This window comes from Nomascus leucogenys, chromosome 3 (assembly GCF_006542625.1).
Source record: "Nomascus leucogenys isolate Asia chromosome 3, Asia_NLE_v1, whole genome shotgun sequence".
Lineage (NCBI taxonomy): Eukaryota > Metazoa > Chordata > Mammalia > Primates > Hylobatidae > Nomascus > Nomascus leucogenys.
In genome coordinates, this window is record NC_044383.1 from 71,291,197 (window position 1) to 71,313,906 (window position 22,710).

At 40.1% G+C, this 22,710-nt stretch overlaps 1 protein-coding gene and 1 pseudogene across 1 annotated transcript in view; one reads left to right on the forward strand and one right to left on the reverse strand.

Annotated features, from left to right (window-relative positions):
* The window catches only part of LOC100579814 (zinc finger protein 676), a 38,926-nt gene extending 21,914 nt beyond the window's left edge, over positions 1 to 17,012 (reverse strand). The window contains exon 1 of the mRNA XM_030809421.1: positions 16,900 to 17,012. Within this exon, the coding sequence (XP_030665281.1) occupies positions 16,900 to 16,902 (3 nt within the window). The 5' untranslated portion in view covers positions 16,903 to 17,012. The remainder of the gene's footprint in view (positions 1 to 16,899) is intronic.
* Positions 15,845 to 16,352, forward strand: LOC115834431 (annotated as a pseudogene).
* Positions 17,013 to 22,710: the final 5,698 nt, after the last annotated feature.

Genomic DNA, 22,710 nt, shown 5'->3' on the forward strand with positions numbered 1-22,710 from the left:
AAAGAGCTTAACAAAATTTAGATAAATTTTTATTGTGTTTATATTTACTTTCTTGTGACTTGTGAATCAACTGCAAAGAATAGAAAACAGAACAGAACAGAAAACAGAAATCAACTGCAAGAACAGAAAACAAGTTGCTAAATGTCTCTTCAAGCACTGGTTTTAATAAAAAATTTGAAAAGTAAGATTCTATAATACATACTTTATATTTCCCATTTATCTACTTTTAAGTTTCAGAAAATGTTGAACACCAGCTCTAAAAAGCAACAGGATTCATGACCCAAAACTCTGATCTCTTCTAATCAGTTCTTTGAGGCAAGACTCCAGGGTAGGGCCAGACATAAACAAGGCCTCCAAAAAGGGTGAATATAAACAGGGCTGGGGCAGAGTGTAGAGCTCATGTACAATTCGGTTCTCTATGCCACTGGGGGGTATTTTCAGTTCTTTTTTTTAAAGCTTATTTAAGTAAACTTAAATCTGAGTTTGTATAATTTTAATCTTTTTTAGCTACCGCCCTGTAAATTTTACGTTACATACTAATATTCAATTCAAAAAAAAAATCCCTTAAGGTTTTGTAGAATAATTTTTTTAGAAGAAAAATAAGTATTCTTAGCAGGGCAAAAGAAATACAAATAATAATAACAACTCTTCTGTTTATAAGTTCAGGTGTAGACATCAGAAGCCACAATATAAAGAAAGTGACTCAAATAAAGCCCAAGTTGTTTTTTGCACACATCTATTTATTGTAACCACCATATGATGCACAATTCAACCGTTTTTCCAGTTGCTTGTTTAGACTAAAACTTCCAGGATGATAGGAATCATGACTGCTTCATCTATTTTTCTTTTTTTTTTTGAGACTTAGTCTCACTTTGTTGCCCAGGCTGGAGTGCAATGGTGTGATCTTGGCTCACTGTAGCCTCTGCCTAACAGGTTCAAGAGATTCTCCTGCCTCAGCCTCCCAAGTAGCCAGGACTACAGGCATGAGCCACCACACCCGGCTAAAATGTGTTGGTTTATTCAACACATTATTCAACATGGTGAAATCCCTATTTCACCATGTTGGCCAGGCTGGTCTCGAACTCCTGACCTCAGGTGATCCACCAGTCTTGGCTCCCCAAAGTGCTGGGATTACAGGCATGAGGCACTGCACCCAGCCTGCTTCATCTATTTTTTTATGACTATATGAAATGAAAGCAATTAGTTTATCTGTTTGAGCCTCCAGACCTCCTGATTTTTTACCCAAGTACCAGGGAACTGGAAAAACTCTCATCTGGGTAACAACCAAAGATACTTCTTGTATAAGGGGTGAAACAAACACAAGAAGACTCATTTCTTTCACACTGGGACAGAAGCAGAATTAATCACTCTTGTCAGCCTGACACAATTCTGTTCTTGACATTCTCAAATGTCTCAGAGATTCATAGGTGATTGTGAGAGGGTTCCCAGTGACCCTGGGCTGACGGTCCAATGATAAGCCAGGCAGAGAAGACTCAGGATGATTCTAAATAAAAAATGGAACAACTTTGGCTGAACTCCAGGATGTGGGTTGTCCATCCTGATTTGCTAGCTGTTGGGTAAGTAGAAGGACAAGAATACGCTACTCCAGTATCACATTTTACAGGTAGGTATAGTTGTGGTCATGGCTCTGGATACTTTGTGGCCTTAAGATGCTTGTTTACACTTACAGATTCTGCCATCAGATTCTATTTACTCCTGGAGCCTCTCACATACCTGTGGCAGGTTAATGAAGATGTGGAAAGGTCAAAAAGCCACACTCTCAAAAGAGGAATTTAAAACATCTATGTTGATATCTCACAATGCAGAAAATGCCTCCTGTTGGTTTTCTGTAAATTCTCAATCCAAAGTCTGGCCCTGCCTTGTAAATCCCAGCAGAGGCCAGGTCTTATTTGCAAATTCTAGGTGAAATCAACCTCACTCTGCATTTTTGGGTGTTACAGCAAGTAGAGTGAAATCAAAGGAGAGATCCCCTCATAGAGGCTGCTCTAAAATATTCTAAATAATATTTTACCTTAAAAAAGCTGACATAACATGAACATACATAGACGGTTTATTTGGGTCAAGCTTAAGGATTTTAACTTGAGACAAAATATTCAAGTTGCTTGGAATCTACACTTTCATTAGCAGCACTTACAAGTGGATTTGTGAAGGCAAAAAAGAGGAATAGTGAGTGAGCTGATACAAAATTGGTTGTGAGAAATTCTTATTTATGTAAAGAAATAACTTTAATAATTGATTGGATATACATCATTAAGGTTAAGGCTATGGAATATAGTGTCCAGTGTGGAATTGTTAGTTTAATTTATAGCTACTTGTGGCAATAGTGAACAGTTTCAAGAGATAAATACATAGCTGAAAAAAAGGGAGAAAAATGTAATTGTGCTCATTTTAATGTCTTTCTGAGTTTGATAACTAAAAGGACTTGCATTCCTCAGGTAAAAACTTTTTTTTTCTTTTCAATTCTCAAGACCTAGATTTAGAATTTGGACCTGCAAATTCAGGTCCTGCATGGGTAAAGTAGCAGCAGGTGTTACCTGAACATTTGTGGGCATTTTAGCATGAGCAGGGAGGGAGAAGTGGAGATTCTCATGTCTACAGGTCTATCAATGCACATATTTTACTCTGATTGGGTTTCTGTGCCCCCATGGTCACTGAATCAGTTTCAGGTCTGAAGACACAGTCACTGAAAGAGGTACAGTGGATAATATCTGACCTATAAAGTTTCTAGAAATCTGTTCTAGCCTCTCTAAAAGTGACAGTAGAGGATGACAGATACCAAATAGGCAGAGACACAATTCCACCTGCATATTTAGGGGACAGCATGCACTTCACAGCACAATTGTGAATTGACTGGAAGCCTGAGTGGAAAAGGCCCATCTAGAGTAAAGCTTAGTTGGCACCTTATGTGTTTATATTATGTCTGGAAATTCTAGACAAGGTTTGGAAAATACAATCAGAAGCAAAATTTTCTTCAGCCCCAGAGGAACTAAATAATAACAGAACATAAAGAAAACTGTTTTATTACACAATTACATGTGAATTTGACATGTATTACAGTAAATTTGCTCAAGAGATTGCAAAGACAGAAAGACGGTGACCATAATTCATCTACAAGTAGAATTTACAGCACCATGTCATACATAGTTCATCTTAAATTCACCTGGTAGTTGGGAAGGACATCCCTGTATGCTAACTGGTTATAATCAATGACAAAATAAACTTGTCACGTCTTCATGACTGGAGGTAGTTTTGCAACTTGAACCCCGGTGCCTGCTGAAGGTATGATTTGACTCTTCTACAAAAATTGTTGATTCGGGTGCTATCTATTTGGCTATTTACATTTTAAAGCAATAGCTCTCTACTTCCTGAGCACTGGGCTAGAAAACTCCTGCTTTCCCGCTCCTGGTGGCTAGTGTACTCTCTTGACCCCTACCATCTGCCACTGAGGCACAGCCCACAGCACGGGGCTCACAGCTGGAAACTCACATCTTAGGTGAACCCCAATTGCCACAGCAGCCCTCCAGTGCCACATCAGACAGTGAAGCCTGAGCAGCAGGAGGAGAGGCTGCAGGCCCCCTGGGTAGAATTGCACCTTCACAATAATAGAAAAGGGAGGAGTGTTTCAGCCTCGGTTTTTATTTATAATCGTGACATGAAAAAAATACTGCTGGATTTTAGTATGAGTCCAGATAGAGATAGCTCTGAGAGTTCTCACTGTGACAGCCCACATCTTTCACAGACACCACGGGATACTAATAGGGCTTCTGAAACAGACACACAACGCATTAGAGAGAAAAACAGCTCTCATTCTGAGAAAGATTATATTCAGAGAAAAAAGTTAAAGTGTCTTAAGAAAAAACTGAGATCAGATGTAAGATTGATCAAGTCAGCCAGAAAATATTTCCCTAAGAATTTCTCTCCAAACACCAAAAAGTGCATAGCTACTCTCAGCAAGAGAAACATGAGCATTATTGAATAAAGGGGGCATATTCTCAGCACAATTTTCTTTTTTTTTTTTTTTGAGACGGAGTTTCATTCTTGTTGCCCAGGCTGGAGTGCAATGGCATGATCTTGGCTCACTGCAACCTCTGCCTCCCGGGCTCAAGCAATTCTCCTGTCTCAGCCTCTCAAATAGCTGGGACTATAGGCACGTGTCACCACACCTGGCTAATTTTGTGTTTTTGGTAGAAACGAGGTTTCACCATGTTGTCCAGGCTGGTCTCAAACTCCCGACCTCAGGTGATCCACCCACCTTGGCCTCCCAAAATGTTGAGATTACAGGCATGAGTCACAGCGCCCAGCTCTGAGCAGAATTTTAAAAGATTTATCTTCCATCTCTGCTGCTCTCTTATTTCCTAACCGTTGAATGTGAGATCTACATTGGAATATATCTGACAACTTCCACCAGCACTTTTTTATAAAAAATTGAAATCTGACTGCGTTAATATAGTAGAATATATTAGAGCTTGCAACATAGCTAACTGGAGAGCTATTACGGTTTTTGGGTAGCCATATCACCTGTTTTTATTTGTCCTGTAATAGCAGCATACTAATTTGGTAAAATATAAGACATTAAAATTATGCCTACCTATAATTATTCCTATTGGATAAATTAATAAGCATGCCAGACTAATATCTACTGTAATAATTTAATGGTAAAATTTTGGGGATAGCAGATATAAATATATAAGTATGAATAATTTTATGTACTAGTCATAATGTATGTAAGATTTTTAAAAATTATCTGAACTATAATTCAGTGGAAACACTATATTTCAAAAGTATGAATAACAACATTAAAATAACGAAGGAATTCAATCAAAGTAAATATTGTGACCTTAAATTCATATTATTGTAGAAAATACTGTTTAATTTACATAAATGCAGGCTGTCTACAAACACTACACATAACTATACTAATTGTACTGAAGTAACCCAAGTACAACAGACTCCACTGTTCAGTTTATACACTGAACTCTTCTGGCTTTTGCAGTGTAAGTATGTCAGCCTGCAAACAATCACCTTGGATAATCAGGTTTCTGCCAAAGAACTTACTCTGTGTCTACTTTAAAGACTAAAGATGAAAAAATATATAATCTTTTGCCAAGAAAAAAGGAAAGCAATGAATCTCAGGTCCCAGATAAAGAAAATTCTGAGTCAAAAGAATGACAAAAGGTTTGTTTCATTTCTAACACGATTTACATATATTTCAAAAAGCAGAAGAAATATATACATATAATCTAAACCTTTTTTTAAAAATCAGCAAGTTATCCTCCCTTATTTTCACATATGAGAATAAAGCCTCTTATTTCTAATCTATATTTTCTCTTACAACAGCCAGGTCTCTGGACAAGTTCTTGAACTCTGGGACATCTGAATTTTGCACACTGTGTGCACTTGAAAGAATGTTTATGGGGGGAAAAGCAGAACAGAGAAAATTATTATAAAAAAAATCCATGAGTTCACATGAATAAAGCAAGTTCTTAGAGACCTATGAAGAGACTCAGAATCTGACACAGTAATAATCGGAGACTACATCTCAGAGGCACTAATGGAGAGATCATTGAAGAAAACTAACAACAATATTAGGACCTGAACTCAACACCTGACCAAATAAATAGTCCTAATAAAAATCTACAGAACTTTTCATCTAAAAAACCCCATAACATACATTCTTCTCATCACCACATGGCACATACTCTAAAATTGACCACACCATCAGAAACAAAACAATTCTCAGCAAATTCAAAAATCACAAAATGATACAAGGCACACATACTGTTTACAGCTTAAGAAAAATATGGTTCAATACCAATAAAACAACTGGAAACTATACCATTAAATAAAAATTAAATGGCCTACACTTGAATAACTTTTTGGTAAATAATGTAATTAAGGCAGAAACCAAGAAGTGTTTTGAAACAAATAAGAACAAAAATACAACACACCAGAATCTCTGCAATACAGCTAAGGCAATGTTAAAAGAAAAATCTATATCATTAAATCCTCAGATCGAAAAGTTAGAAAGATCTCAGTTTAACAACCTGACATCATAAATAAAAGACTGAGAGCAACAAAAGCAAATCAGCCCCTAAGCTAGCAAAAGACAAGAAATAACCAAAATCAGATCTGAACTGAAGGAGATTTAGACATGAAAAACTACAAAATATCAAGAAATCCAGGCATTAAATCTATTAAAAGGGTAAATAAACTATGAGCTAGATTAAAGATACAAATAAACACAATTAGAAATGACAAAAAGAGACATTACCACTGACCCCACAAAAATATACTGAAGTCTGCTATGCATATAAAAAAAAAATCTGGAAGAAATGAAAAAATTCTTGAATACATCCTCCCAAAACTCAACACACACACACACACACACAAAATCAAAGCACATACACAAAATTAAATAGACAGATAAGCTCAAAAAATTGAATTAGTAATAAATAGCCTACCAGCCAAATGAAGCTCAGGACCAGACATATTCACAGCTGAATTCTACCAGATGTACAAATAGAAGCTGATATTATTTCTACTAGAGCACTTTCAAAAGATTAAAAAGACGAAACCCTCCCCAACTCATTATGTAAGAATAGCATCATTCTGATACCAAAACCTAACAGAGATAAAACAGAAAAAGGCAACTTCAGGCCAATATCCTTGAAAATTGATGCAAAAATCAACAAACGGCTGGGCCCGGTGGCTCACGCCTGTAATCCCAGCACTTCGGGAGGCCAAGGTGGGCTGATTCCCTGAGGTCAAGAGGTCAAGACCAGCCTGGCCAACATAATGAAATCCCGTGTCTTCTAAAAACACGAAAAAATTAGCTTGGCATGGTAGCACACACCTGTAATCCCAGCTACTCGAGAGGCTGAGGCAGGAGAATCACTTGAACCTGGGAGTCAGAGGTTGCAGTGAACCAAGATTGCACCGCTGCACTCCAGCCTGGATGAGACAGCGAGACTCCAACTCAAAAAAAAAAAAAGAAATCTTCAACAAACTACTAGCAAACCAAATCCAGCAGCATATCAAAAACCTAACCCACTATGATCAACTATGGTTTATTTTGGGGATTCAACAAGGTTTGTTTAACATACACAAATCAATAAATGTGATTCATCACATAAACAGAATTAAAGACAGAAACCACAAGATTATCTCAATAGATGCATAAAAAGCTTTCAATAAAATTTAACATTTTTCATGTTAAAAACCCTCAACAAACTAGGCACTGAAGATGCATACGTCAAAATAGTAAGTTATCTATGAAAAATCCACCGCCAACATACTGAATGGACAAAACCTGGAAGCATTCCTGCTTGAAAACTGGCACAAGACAAGTATGCCTTCTCTCAACACTCCTATTCAACATAAAATTGGCAGTCTTAGCCAGAGCGATCAGGCAAAAGATAAAAATAAAAGGCATCCAAACAAAAAGAGAGGAAGTCAAACTATCCCTATTTGCAAACAACATGACTCTACATCTGGAAACCCATATACTCTCAGCAGAAAAGCTCTTTAAACTTACAAACAACTTCAGTAAAGTCTCAGGATATAAAAGAAATGTATAAAAATTAGTAGCAACCCTATATATCAAGGACATCTAGGCCAAATCCCAATCAAAAACACAATCCCATTAACAACTATCACAGAAAAGAATAACATATCTAGAAATACAGATAACCGGAAAGGTAAAAGATCTCTATGACAAGAATTACAAAACAATGCTTAAAGAAGCCAGAGATGACACAGACAAATGGAAAACCACTTTATGCTCATGAATAAAAAAGATCATTATCATAAAAATGGCTTAAATAAAAACTGCTTAAATAAATTTACAGATGTAATGCTAATATAATCAAACCACCAAAATATTTTTTAACAGAACTAAAAAAACAAACTATTTTAAAATTCACATGGAACCAAAAAAGAGCCTGAATAGCTAAGGCAATCATGAGCCAAAACAACAAAGCTGAAGGCATTACATTACCTGACTTCAAACTACACAACAGGGCTACAGTAAAGAAAGCAACATGGTACTGTTACAAAAACAAACTCACAGACCAATGCAACAGAATAGGGAGCCCAGAAATAATGCCACACACCTAAAACCATCTGATCTTCAATAAAGGTGACAACAGGAATGTGGGAAGAATTTCCTATTTAATAAATGGTGCTAGAGTAACTAGCTAGCACTATGTAGCAGACTGAAACTGGACCCTTTTATAACACCATATAAAAAAATCAACTCAAGGTAAATGAAAGACTTAAATGTTAATCTTAAAAATTATAAAATAAAAAACCCTAGAAGAAGTGCCATTCTAGACATAGAAACTGCCAAAGATTTCATGATGAAGATATCAAAAGCAATTGCAAAAAAAGCAAAAATTGACAAATGGGACCTAAATAAACTAATGATCTTTTTCACAGCAAAGGAAACTAGCAACACAGTAAAGAGACATCCTACAAAATAATAAAAAATATTTGCAAACTATGCTTCTGGCAAAGGTCTACTATCCAGAATCCATAAGGAACTAAAACAAGTTTACAAGAAAAAAAATACTAACTTAAAAGAAGACCAAAAAAAACATGAAAAAGATGTTTGTCTTCAAAAGGAGACAAACATGTGGCTAACAAGCATACAAAAAAATGCTCATCACTAATCATTAGAGAAATGCAAAAGAAAACCACAACAAGAAATCATCTCAAACCAGTGAGAATGGCAATTATTATAATTCAACCATTGTGAAAAGCAGTGTGGTGATTCCTCACTAAACTAAAAACAAAATTACCATTTGATCCAGTAACCTCACAACAGGGTATATACCTAAAAATATATAAATTATTCTATCATAAAGATACATGCACGATCACATTCACTGCATCACTATTCACAATAGGAAAGACATGGAATCAACCTAAATGCCTATCAATGGTAGATTGGATAAAGAAAATACGGTATGGTTGGACATGATGGCACATGTCTGTAATCCAGCACTTTGAGGGCTGAGCCAGGTGGATTGCCTGAGCTCAGGAGTTTGAGACTGGCATGGACAACATGGCAAAATCCCACCTATTAAAAAAACACAAAAAGAAAAATTAGCTAGGCATGCTGGCACAAGCCTTTAGGCTTAGCTACTTGGGAAGCTTAGACAGAAAAGGATTGCTTGAGCCTGAGAGTTTGAGTTTCAGTGAGCCAAGATCACACCACTGCACTCCAGCCTGGGAAAAACAGTGAGACTCTGTCTCCAAAAATAACAAAAAATTAAAAACTTAATAAAAACAAAATATGGGCCGGATGCAGTGGCTCACACCTGTAATCCCAGCACTTTGGGAGGCCAAGGCGGCAGATCACCTGAAGTCAGGAGTTCAAGACCTGCCTGGCCAACATGGCAAAACCCCGTCTATACTAAAAATACAAAAATTAGCCGAGTGTGGTGGCACACACCTGTAATCCCAGCTACTTGGGAGGCTGTGGCAGGAGAATTGCTTGAACCCGGGAGGTGGAGGTTGCAGTGAACTGAGATCATGCCACTGCACTCCAGCCTGAGTGACACAGTGAGATTCCATCTCAAAACAAACAAACAAATATGGTACATAAACATCATGAAATACTGTGTGGTCATAAAAAAAAAAAATTATGTCCTTTGCAGCAACATGGATGAAGCTGGAGATCAGTATTCTTAGAAAACTGGTGCAGAAACAGAAAACCAAATGCATGTTATTTATAAGTAAGAGCTAAATAATAAGAACACATGAACACACAGGGGAAAAAAAGACACTGAGGCCTAGTCGAGGGTGGGAGGACTAAAAGGGTCAGAAAAAGTACATTTTTGGTGCTATGATTAGTACTGCAGTGACAAAATAATCTGCACATCAAACTCCCATGACACAATTTTAGCTGTATAACAAACCTGCACGTGTACCCCTGAACCAACCAAAAATAAAAGTTAAAAGAAAAAAAATCCCTGGGTTGGAGAGTGCAATGCAGGTGGAAGGACTGGTTTGTGCTACAGATAGTGGCCCAGGTGGGGCTGTACTCTGATTTATTTCTGGGTCCATGCAGGCAGATACCATTATGAACACTAGGCTGATAGAGAAACCTAGGTCGAGAACCCTAGGCTGGTGGAGAAAACAGGTTGCTACTGCAGATTCAGTGTCTGAAAATAGAGATATGCCAGGAGACTTGTAGATACTTTTGTAGGTTTTTGGCCAAAAAAACCACTAGAATCAAAAATGCTGTGGTAAAATTCCTGAGGGTGGTGCCTTGTCCAGAGAGGGGTGTGGACACATCAATGTCTAGTGGGTGTTTGTGAGTGGGTGGAAATCCTCTGCTGGCAGCTGTGGCAAAAGGGGGTTTGTCATCAGATCTCCTTTAAATTTTCAGTCTTCTGTCGCCCTGGGAGGAGACCTGAAATCAAAGAACAAGGGGCAGTGTGACAGCCTGTGTAGAGGAGAGCAGAGCTTCCCATTCCCAGACACCCAGAGTTTCATTCCAGGCCAAGGGTCTGTGATATCTTTCTTCTGGCACCAAATCTGCAGAGTTTGATGAACACCAACAATTCTCCAACACCAACTCATTGTCTAACACTTGAATTCTGACACCATCCAGAGTCAGCACAGACCCTGATTCAGGGCTCAGTCCCACAACATTGTCCTCACTGCAGATGCCAGTCACAAACTCCATGGGCTCATCTATGCTTCTGACCTACTGTTTAAAAATTGGGGACTCCCATAACCTTTTTGAAATTCAATAATCTGATAGAGCTACTCACAGAACTCAGCAGAACACTGTAGTTATATTCACTGGCTTCAAATAAAATATACAACCTCCAAAAAGTCAAACAGAAGAAAAGTATAGAACCAAGAAAAGAGGTGGGAAAAGATGAAGCATATAGATAATAAATAGCCAGGATTAATAAAATTCTCTACCCTCTGTGTTCTCCAGGAACACTTATGAAAAGAAACACTCTTCCCATTATGACTTAGATGGTGCTCTCTTTTCTTACCTACTACACAGCCAGGAAAACACTCTGCATGTTTTCTTCTTCTTCTCATTAAAAAAGCAGCTGAATTTGTCTTCAGTGGTCAGCATAAAATACTTCTTAATCAAACTTCACTTCAGTTTATTTTCTTCCCACAGGCTCCTGAACTCTGAGCTACTCTCAGTCTGAGCCACCATACAACCTCATTTTATGCTACTGCAGATTCAGTGTCCGAAGAACATTTAAGAACACACTGACTTCAGGGTAAAACATTCTGTGATCTAAAATCTGATTTTTTCACCCTTCATTTAAACATTCCCCTCACCTTCTTTCTAATCTTATTTGCTTTTCCCTAGGAAAAAAAGCCGTTTTCTACCTAATCTTTGTAATCCTTAAAGATCTTATAGTTGGTACTTCCTCCTGTTGCAATACTCCTTTGGAATTCATTTTTTTAAATGTACATCTAACTGGTTATTTTAAAACCTCTTGAAACTGCCTCAAAACAGTAACAATTTTATCTTCAAGAAGACATTCCTAAACCCCTTCTACTTTAACCTTAACTCCATCTGCCTGTGGGGCCCCAGCTTTCCAGGGCTCTGTAGCTTCTCTCACTAGAGAGGCTTCTTCCATGGCTGGGGTAAGCAGGCGGGGACATCTGCAGGAAAGGCTTTCCAGAAGGAACTAACTGGGCCTTTAATAACCTCCTTTTGCCGGCTCAAAATTAACCTCAGCTTGCAGTCATTGGGCTCAAGCTTTAATTACCATGCCAGAGTCATTCACTTAGTTTTTGAAACTAAGTGTTTGAAAAATCCAGCAAAATGATTCAAAAACCATGTTCATATAAGAAAATGTTAAGGTGCTTACCTTTTGTACCTCAGTAAGAGAAGCAAATATATTTATTTCTTTCAAACAATAAGCATTATTTTATTTTTTGTATTAAAAATCAGGAGGTAAACAGTTATATGGGAACACTTCTAGGAGGTACCAAGTTTCATGACATAAAATTTACCATTAAACTCAGAAATTGAAATAACAGGATACAGAACAAAGATACTTACTTTTACAAATTTACCCTGCAAAAAAAGAAACTGATGTTTTCACGAATCTATGTAACTCACCAATTATCTACCACATTTTCTTGTGTAAATATATTAATTCTCTATAGCCGAAATGGAAGAAAAATTTTTCTTATTTTTTTCCTTGGTAGCTAACATTCTAAAAGCTAGATGGAATTCTGTTTGAAATCACTCAGCCATAAAAAGCACACCTGAGGGCAGGGCACAGTGGCTCACGCCTGTAATCCCAGCACTTTTGGAGGCCGAGGCAGGTGGATCATGAGGTCAGGAATCAAGAGCATCCTGGCTAACACAGTGAAACACCGTCTCTACTAAAAATACACAAAAATTAGCTGGGTGTGGTGGCGGGCACCTGTAGTCCCAGCTACTTGGGAGGCTGAAGCAGGAGAATGGTGTGAACCCGGGAGGTGGAGCTTGCAGTGAGCCAAGATCCCACCACTGCACTCCAGCCAGGGCAACAGAGAGAGACTCTGTCTCAAAAAAAGAAAAACACACCTGAGAAAACTCCTAAATTCACTCTGAGAAAGAAAAAGGTGAATGAGAATGTTCGACAAATGAAATATATAATTAGATATTATTTTTTGAAACTCACCTTTTTTATGCCCTTTGTAAATATTTTCTTACCTTTCAAGCCCTACTAATAAGACGCAATTTACAGTTAAAAAACTGAGGTCAGCCGGGCACAGTGGCTCACACCTGCATTCCCAGCACTTTGGGAGGCCAAGGTGGGCAGATTACTTGAGGTCAGAATTTTGAGCTCAAACAGCCTGGTCAACATGGCAAACCCCTATCTCTACTAAAAATACAAAAAGTAGCCAGGTGTGGTGGCAGGCACCTGTAGTCCCAGCTACTTGGGAGGCTGAGGCATGAGAATCACTTGAACTTGGGATGCAGAGGTTGCAGTGAGCTGAGATTGCACCACTGCACTCCAGCCTGGGTGACAGAGGAAAACACTGTCTAAAAAAAAAGTCCAGGTGTGGTGGCTCACGCCTGTAATCCCAGCACTTTGGGAGGCCAATGTGGGTCACGAGGTCAGGAGTTCGAGACCAGCCTGGGCAATATGGTGAAATTCTGTCTCTACCAAAAATACAAAAATTAGCCGGGCATGGTGGTGCAGGCCTGTAGTCCCAGCTACTTGGGAGGCTGAGGCAGAAGAATTGCTTGAACCCAGGAGGTGGAGGTTACAGTGAGCAGAGATCATGCCACTGCACTCCAGCCTGGGTGACAGAGGAAGACTCCACCTCAAAAAAAAAAAGAAAAAAAAAAAAAAAACTAAGGTCAAAATAAGTGAGCAAATCATTTAATCATTTCAAGGTACAGATATGTCTGACTCATGTGTCAAGTCAAGCCATCCAATTACTGAGAGATTCCCCCACCCCATCCTGTTCACTTAAGTGCTCAATAACCATTCTCTCAGGAGACTCTGAACTATGCCCCAGTGAGTGCCCCAGGTACATGTTACTTTGCAAGTTCTTGCACCATCTCACTGGGGTCAGTTTCTTTTTGTCTTTGGAGTGCTATTTTTTTTCACAAATTTTTTACCATTTTTCTTTCACAATTTTTCTGTCCCCTAGGAGAATCCAGGGGCAAAAATTATTTTGGTTTCCCCTTCAATACCAGCATCTGATTGTCTGAACAGCAATGTGTCTCCAAGAATCGGAAGCTGGGTTGGGTAAAGACAATACTAATATCTCAAGGGGTTAGCTTTCCAAAAAAACAGCGCACCAGAAGATGCCTCTCAGTCCCAGGGCATTCACCTGCTCTGCATTCTATACCTCAGGTTGTCCTACGGGAGATGAGAGGCTATACCCCATACCTCAGGTTGTCTTATGAAAGATGAGAGGCTACCCTCCATACCTCACTCAAGTTGTCTTATGGGAGATGAGAGGCTACACTCCATACTTCAGGTTGTCTTATGGGAGATGAGAGGCTACACTCTATACCTCAGGTTGTCTTATGGGAGAAAATGACCCAGGAGCTGATATTCACTAGAAACTCTCGCAGATACAGCCATGGCCAGTATCTTGGTTTTTCCCCAGACAGTACTGAATCTCAGGTCCAAGAAAAAAGCTGAAGGGTGGCTGAAGACACATCTCCCTATAAAGTTTCCAAAGGGAAATTTTGACCCAAAAACATTCTGATAAGGTATCTGTATCTAGGGAAACTAGAAGAAAAATACATTTACAAACAGAAAACAAATCTTTTAAAATGTGCCATCAAATGCTTTGTCAAAAAATGATTAAAATAGGTATCAAAATGTACACTAAAGGACAAAGATCTGATAACGTGAATATGGGAGGGAAAACTGGCGTTTGGGAATGTCAGAAGGAACTGGAAATTAAATATTTTAACTGCAAGCCACAGTCAGGCTGGAGAAATAGGGAGTGGGGGATAGACTTGAGGCCCTGCTTGGGAAACATGTGAAAAATGCAAGGAAACAGCAGTTTCCAGTGGGGTGTGAAAATAATTAAGTGGCTGGCAGTTAGACTGAGGAGGCTCTAGTTTCTAATTTCTACTTTTAAAAAATCTAATTCGGCCAGGCGCAGTGGCTTACACCTGTAATGCCAGCACTTTGGGAGGCTGAGGCAGGTGGATCACTTGAAATCAGGAGTTCCAGACCAGCCTGACCAACATGGTGAAGCCCCGTCCCTATTAAAAATACAAAGTTAGCCAGGTATGGTGGCACATGCCTGTAATCCCAGCTACTTGGGAGGCTGAGGCAGGAGAATCACTTGAACCTGGGAGGTGGAGATTCCAGTGAGCCCAGATGGCGCCATTGCACTCCAGCCAGGGTGACAAAGTGAGACTTGGTCTCAAAAAAAAAAAAAAAATCTAATTCAAATGTATTTTTTGTAAATTACTACATTGGGGGAAAAAAATTTCAGGCTTAACACACTATAAACTGCCAATTAGCCTCTGATTACATAACCAAGAAATTTCCATCTTGATGTTACAAATTAAGAAACCATGAGGCTGGGTGCCGTGACTCACACCTATAATCCCGGCACTTTGGGAGGCTGAGGCGGGTGGATCACGAGGTCAGGAAATCGCGACCATCCTGGCTAACACGGTGAAACCCCATCTCTACTAAAAAATACCAAAAAATTAGCCGGGCGTGGTGGTGGGCACCTGCAGTTGCAGCTACTCGGGAGGCTGAGGAAGGAGAATGGCGTGAACCTGGGAGGCAGAGCTTGCAGTGAGCTGAGATCGTGCAACTGCACTCCAGCCTGGGTGACAGAACAAAGCCTCCATCTCAAATAAAAATAAAAATAATAATAATAATAAAAATAAAAATAACAGGATGCCAGGCGCGGTGGCTCACGCCTATAATCCCAGCACTTTGGGAGGCTGAGGTGGGCGGATCACAAGGTCAGGTGATCAAGACCATCCTGGCTAACACGGTGAAACCCCGTCTCTACTAAAAATACAAAAAAATTAGCCGGGCGTGGTGGCGGGCGCCTGTAGTCCCAACTACTCGGGAGGCTGAGGCAGGAGAATGGCGTGAATCCGGGAGGCGGAGCTTCCAGTGAGCCAAGATTCCGCCACTGCACTCCAGCCTGGGTGACAGAGCAAGGCTCTATCTCAAACAAACAAACAAACACGAAACTACATAACTGTACCTAACCAATTATTGAATGTGGTTTTCTTCATTATGCACCTTATAAAACTCTTTCTATCAAACCCCTTCAGCTCTCGGCTCCGAGGAGGCCAAGGTGCAACTTTCTTCGGTCGTCCCGAATCCGGGTTCATCCGACACCAGCCGCCTCCACCATGCCGCCGAAGTTCGACCCCAACTAGATCAAAGTCGTATACCTGAGGTGCACCGGAGGTGAAGTCGGTGCCACTTCTGCCCTGGCCCCCAAGATCGGCCCCCTGGGTCTGTCTCCAAAAAAGGTTGGTGATGACATTGCCAAGGCAATGGGTGACTGGAAGGGCCTGAGGATTACAGTGAAACTGACCAATCAGAACAGACAGGCCCAGATTGAGGTGGTGCCTTCTGCCTCTGCCCTGATCATCAAAGCCCTCAAGGAACCACCAAGAGACAGAAACAGAAAAACATTAAATACAGTGGGAATATCACTTTTGATGAGATCGTCAACATTGCTCGACAGATGCGGCACCAATCCTTAGCCAGAGAACTCTCTGGACCATTAAAGAGATCTTGGGGACTGCCCAGTCTGTGGGCTGTAATGTTGATGGCCGCCACCCTCATGACATCATAGATGACATCAACAGTGGTGCTGTGGAATGCCCAGCCAGTTAAGCATAAAGGAAAATAAATAAAGGACATTTGAAAACTGAAAAAAAAAAAAAAAAAAAAAAACCCTTCAATAGATCATGAACTACAACCCATAGCTGGTGCTCTACAATTTTGGAATCACTCTTAGATTAAATTATTTAATATTTTTGCGGTGATTTCCATAAATTTTTAATAGGAGAAAACAGGAACTGAGAGCCTCACGGACCAAAGCTCTTCGCATTCATGAACCCCCACCCCAAGTCAGGATTCTCCTCTGACTACCCTCCCGTGGTCCCTGCACAATCTGTGAGAGACTCCGCGCTGCGGGTGCAGAGCTGCCCCAAGAGGGCTCCAGGCTAGCGCACAAACACAGCGCAGGGAAGAGAGAGGACGCGTGGCGGCCCGGCGGTCAGCGCAGCCGCCATCTTATGGCTGAAGGGGACTGAGGTCGCTAGGCAAGGAGAACTTGTGGAGCTGACTGCGCGTAGGCTTGAGTCCCACCACAGCCACTTCCCGCCGGTTCCAACCAGCCCCGGCCACTCTCACAGTATGTCTGACCCAGCACACTCACCATTTCTAGGCTTCCAGGGGATCCTGGCGACTTAGGTGTGGATCTCCCAATACCTGCAGGTCACAGGGCCACAGAGGCTGGGACTCTAGGAGCAGAGGACACACAGCAATAAGGACAAGACATTGACCTCCCGCTGCAGCGAGAGACAAAGGTCTGACCACATCCCAGAAGCCGCCCTGTCCGCTCCAGCTGCGTGCCTGATTGGACGTTCCCAGCCCAGCATCCCTGATTGGATAATGTTTAAGGCCCCGCCCCTTCAGGCCCTGAGTGACAGAAGATGTGATCAGATGCTGGGCTGAATGAAGAAAGAGAGCCAGCCTAGGCTGCAGCCTTTTCAGGCAGCGCTTCCTCCCTGAGCTGAGCCAGGCCCACCCTAGAGCATGGAAAAATTCTCTCTCTTCTTTACTCTCTCTCTTTTTAAATGTATTTGAAATATGAACGAATATATTTTACTCTCATGTTAATAATACATAAAACTTTTCTTCAAGAGTAAATCAATTTTTACTTTAGTAATAGTGTATTATCAATACTAAAGGCCGGGTGCAGTGGCTTACGCCTTTAATCCCATCAGTTTGGGAGGCCGAGGCGGGTGGATCACCGGAGGTCAGAAGTTCAAGACCAGCCTGGTCGACATGGTGAAACCCCTTCTCTACTAAAAATACGAACGTTAGTCAGGCGTGGTGGTGGGTGCCTGTAATCCCAGCTACTCAGGAGGCTGAGGCAGGAGAATCATTTGAACCTGGGAGGTGGAGATTGCAGGGAGCCAAGATCAGGCTATTGCACTGCGGCCTGGGCAACAAGAGTGAAACGCCATCTCAAAAAACAAAACAACAAAAAAACTAAACCTAATGTTAGTAAAACCTTATAAATAAATCTATCAAATTTGTCATTTTTGAACGCTCTAGATTTTCATATATATTTTATAAGCTCATTTTTTTTTACTTTTTCTATTTTATTTTAATAGCCTTTTTTTTAACTTGAAACAACCCCTTAAGCTTTTTTTTTTTTTTTTTTTTGAGACTAGTCTTGCCAGGCTAGAGTGCAATGGCATGATCTCAGCTCACTGCAACCTCCCCCTCCGGGTTCAAGCGATTCTCCTGCCTCAGCCTCCTGAGTAGCTGGGTTTACAGGCACCCACCACCACACCCAGCTAATTTAGCATGGTGGACTGACCCTATAGTACCAGCTGTTCAGGGGCTAAGCAGGAGGATTGCCTGAGCCCAGGAGGTTGTGGCTGCAGTGAGCCCTGATCAAGCCACTGTACTCCATTCTGGGTGACAAGAGTGAGACTCTTTCTAAAAAAAAAGCCAAAGCATATAAACTTAAGCTTATGGGAGTTTGGGAGTTTTTATTTTTGTCTTAAATTATTATATTTCAATAGCTTTGGGGTACAGGTAGTATTTGGTTACATGGATAAGTTCCTAAATCTTTTCTGAGATTTAGGTGCACCAATCTCCCAAGCAGTGTGCACTCTACCCAATGTGTAGTCTTTCATCCCTCACCCCCTCTCCTACCCTTCCCACTGAGTGCCCAGAGTCCACTATATAATTCTTTTTTTAAAATTTTATTTATTTATTTATTTATATTTTGAGACAGAGTTTCGCTTTTGTTGCCCAGGCTGGAGTACAGTGGGGCGATCTCAGCTCACTGCAACCTCTGCCTCCCCAGTTCAAGCGATTCTCCTGCCTCAGCCTTCCCGAGTATCTGGGATTACAGGTATGTGCCACCACACCTGGCTAATTTTGTAGTTTTAATAGAGACAGGGTTTCTCCATGTTGGTCAGGCTTGTCTTGAACTCCCAACCTCAGGTGATCACCCGCCTCGGCCTCCCAAAGTGCTGGGATTACAGGCATGAACCACCAGGTCCAGCCTGTCGTAGATGGTTTTTATGACCTTACAATATGTTCCCTCTATCATGATTTTGCTGAGGATTTTAATCATAAAGTGATGCTGGATTTTGCCAAATGATTTTTCTGCATATATTGAGATAATTGTATAATTTTTGGTTTTAATTCTGTTTATTTGGTGTATAACATGTATTGACTTACCTATGTTAAATCATCTCTGCATCCCTGGCATAAAATGTTCTCGATTATGTTATACTATCTTATTAATATGCTGCTGTGTTTGGTTAGCTAGTATTTTATGGAAGATTTTTGCATTTATGCTCATCAGGAACATTGGTGTATAGTTTTCTTTTATTATGTCTTTTCCTGATCTTGGTATTAGAGTGATATTGGCTTCATAGAATAATTTAGGAAGGATTCCCTTTTTCTCTATCTTTTGGAATAGTTTCAGTAGGACTGGTACCAATTCTTTGAATGTCGGATAGAATTGAGCTATGAATCCGCCTTGTCCTGGACTTTTTTTGTTGGCAGTTTTTTTTTTTTTCTTGAGTCTTGCTCTGTCACCCAGGGTGGAGTGCAGTGGTGTGATGTTGACTCACTGCAACCTTGCCTCCTGGGTTTAAGTGATTCTCCTGCCTAAACCTCCCAAGTAGCTGGGATTACAGGCACAAACCACCATGCCTCGCTAATTTTTGTATTTTTAGTAGAGATGGGGTTTTGCCATGTTGATCAGACTGGTCTCAAACCCCTGACCTCAAGTGATCCCCCCACCTCGTCCTACCAAAGTGCTAGGATTATAGGCATGAGCCACTGCACCCAGCTGGCAATTTTTATTACTAGTTTAATCTTGCTACTTATTATTGGTGTGTTCAGAGTTTTTATTTCTTCCTGATTTAATCTAGAAGGGTTGTATATTTCCAGGAATTTATCAAACTCCTCTAGGTTTTCTAGTTTGAGCATGTAAAGGTATTCATAGTAGCTATGAATGATCTTTTATTTCTAATTGAGCATATTTGGATCTTCCTTCTGTTTTCTGGGTTAATCTCACTAATAGTCTATCAATTTGGTTTATCTTTTCAAATAACTAGCTTGTTTTATTTATCTTTTATATTTTTTAAAATTTCAATTTTACTTAGTTCTGCTCTGATCTTTGTTATTATTTTTTTTTTCTGCTGGGTTTAGGTTTGGTTTGTTCTTGTTTCTCTTGTTCCTTGAGGTGTAATCTTAGGTTGTTTATTGTGGTTTTTTGAACTTTTTGATGTGTGTATTTAATGCTATGAACTTTCCTCTTAGCACTGCTTTTGCTGTATCCCAGATGTTTCAATATGTTGTGTCACTATTATTCAGTTTAAAGAATTATTTAATTTCCATCTTGATTTCATTGTGGAACCAATGATCATTCATGAGCAGTTTGTTTAATTTTCAAGTATTTGTATGATTTTGAGTGTTCCTATTGGAATTGATTTCTAATTTTATTCCACTGTGGCCTAAGACAGTACTTGATATAATTTTTATATTCTTAAATTTATTCAGGGGCTGGGCATGGTGGCTCATGCTTTAATCCCAGCACTTTGGGAGGCCAAGGCAGGTGGATAACCTGAGGTCAGGAGTTCAAAACCAGCCTGGCCAACACGGTGAAACCCCATCGCTACTAAAAATACAAAAATTAGACAGACATGGTGGCATGTGCCTGTAATCCCAGCTACTCAGAAGGCTGAGGTAGGAGAATCCCTTGAACCTGTGAGGCAGAGGTTGCTGTGAGCTGAGATTGCACCATTGCACTCCAGCCTTGGTGACAGAGCAAGACTGTCACACACACACAAAAAAATCAGACTTGTCTTTCGGCCTATGATATGGTCTATCTTGAAGAATGTTTTATGTGCTCATGAAAAGAATGTATATTCTGTAGTTGTTGGGTAGAATATTCTGTAAGTCTCTGTTAAGTCCATTTGTTCTAAGGTATAGTTTAAGTCCGTTGTTTTTTGTTTGTTTGTTTGTTCGTTTGAGTTTCTGTCTTGATGACATGTCTAATGCTGTAGTAAAGTACAAAAGTCCCCCATTATTTTTATGTTGTTGTCTCTTTCATTGCATTTCTTAAGGGATAACTTAGGTGAAACAAGAACATTTATATTTCTGAAGCACGGAACTAACATTTTAGGCTAAAATATCTTTTTTTTATTTGAGATGGAGTCTCACTCTGTTGCCCAAGCTGGAGTGCAGTGGTGTGATCTTGGCTCACTGCAACCTCCACTTCCTGGCTCAAGTGATTCTCCTGCCTCAGACTCCCGAGTAGCTGGGACTGCAGGCACCCACTACCACGCATGGCTAATTTTTATGTTTTTAGTAGAAACAAGGTTTCACCATATTGGCCAGGCTGGTTTCAAACTCCTGACCTCAGGTGATCTGCCTGCCTCGGCCTACCAAAGTGCTGGGATTACAAGTGTGAGCCACCGCACCTGGCCTTAAATGTACTGTTTATGTTTTTTTTTAATATATAAGATTAAATGATTTGCAAACAGCAACTTTTTACTTATTTGTCTTCAATTTCAATGGCTTTAAACAATTTTTTTGCCTAGTTCTTCTGCCACGTACTTCCAGGGTTATGTTAAAGTTCTTCTGCCATGTACTTCCAGGGTTAAGCATTGACAATGGGGACAGTATAGTTTTGCATTGCATTGGTTTTTGTAAATTTCATGGAGCGAAAACCTCTTCAAGTTTATATAAACTGGTTACAAGAGGTAAAAATCTTCTTTTGTTGGGCCCCCATATTTATAGGATGCCCTCTTTATTTGTAATAGACAGAGGTGGTAGACGCAACAAAGCAGCTGCGTCTGCATAGGATTTACCTTTAGTTGGCTTGTTACAAAAGGCTTGGGTAGTTGTAATTCCCATTTTATTACTGGACAGATTGAATATCCTTCAGGACTTTCATCTGTAGAGCAGACACTAGGGGCAGTTGTTGCAGTCAGGTCTGCATATGGTGGGGCTTACATCAGGATGTGGATGAGGATGCCTTTCACTGAGTACTAGAGAGGGGCTTCCCAGGTCACTGTGTGGGATTCTACCAAGGCAGAATTGGCCATGAACTGTGGCTTGGAGCCAGAAGGAAAACATTAAACTGTATGGCTACAATGGGTGTCTTCCTCCAGGCCTCTGGAAGAGCAGGAGCTCTCCCAGGCTGTGGCTGGGAGGAGTTTGGAATGGTTATAGGGTAAGTTCAGAATTCTCAGTGGGAGCAAGTTGGGTTGGCTATTTTTTGATTTGTGGCCAAGAACAGAAATCCGGTAATTTGCCACCTTAATGGAAGCCTGTCTCCTGAAAAGAACGTTCCTCAATCCTGGGCTTTAGCAGAGTTTCACAACTCCATCCCTGGATCTAAAAGCTCTTTTGAAGGTACCTGTTTAAGAGATGAAGTCTTTCTACATAATAGAGGCTGGTCTTGAAATCTTGGCCTGAGGAAATTCTCCAACCTGAATGCCTTATGTAGCGATCATTACAGATATGAGCCAGGATGCCTGGATCTCTCATAAACACATTTTTGTCAGGGCTGGCTCACAGTTTTCTTGCTGTCGGGGGATAAGAAAATAGGTCACCTTTTTTTTTTTAATTTTACTGATGTTGCTCTCCCTATACATTTTTACTTTGTATTTTCTATTTCAAATTTCTCTGTTATTTTAGATTCAGACATTTAGGATAATATGTTAGAATTTACATGTTATGCCTGAAGTAAACTAGACTATTAGTAGGCATTCCTTATTTGCTAAAATATTTAGTTATAAATTTAAGTTTGCTGCAGGCAAAAAGGAATTATATGATTTCCATTCACTTTCTTCAACCTATGTTTAAATAATAAAATAAGTTCTTCCCTGATACTTGTTTTATATAACAGAGGCTTTAATTATATTCTGCAAGACATTTTTTTTTAATTTAACAAGGTAAGACTATTCTTTGCTTCTAAAGTTAA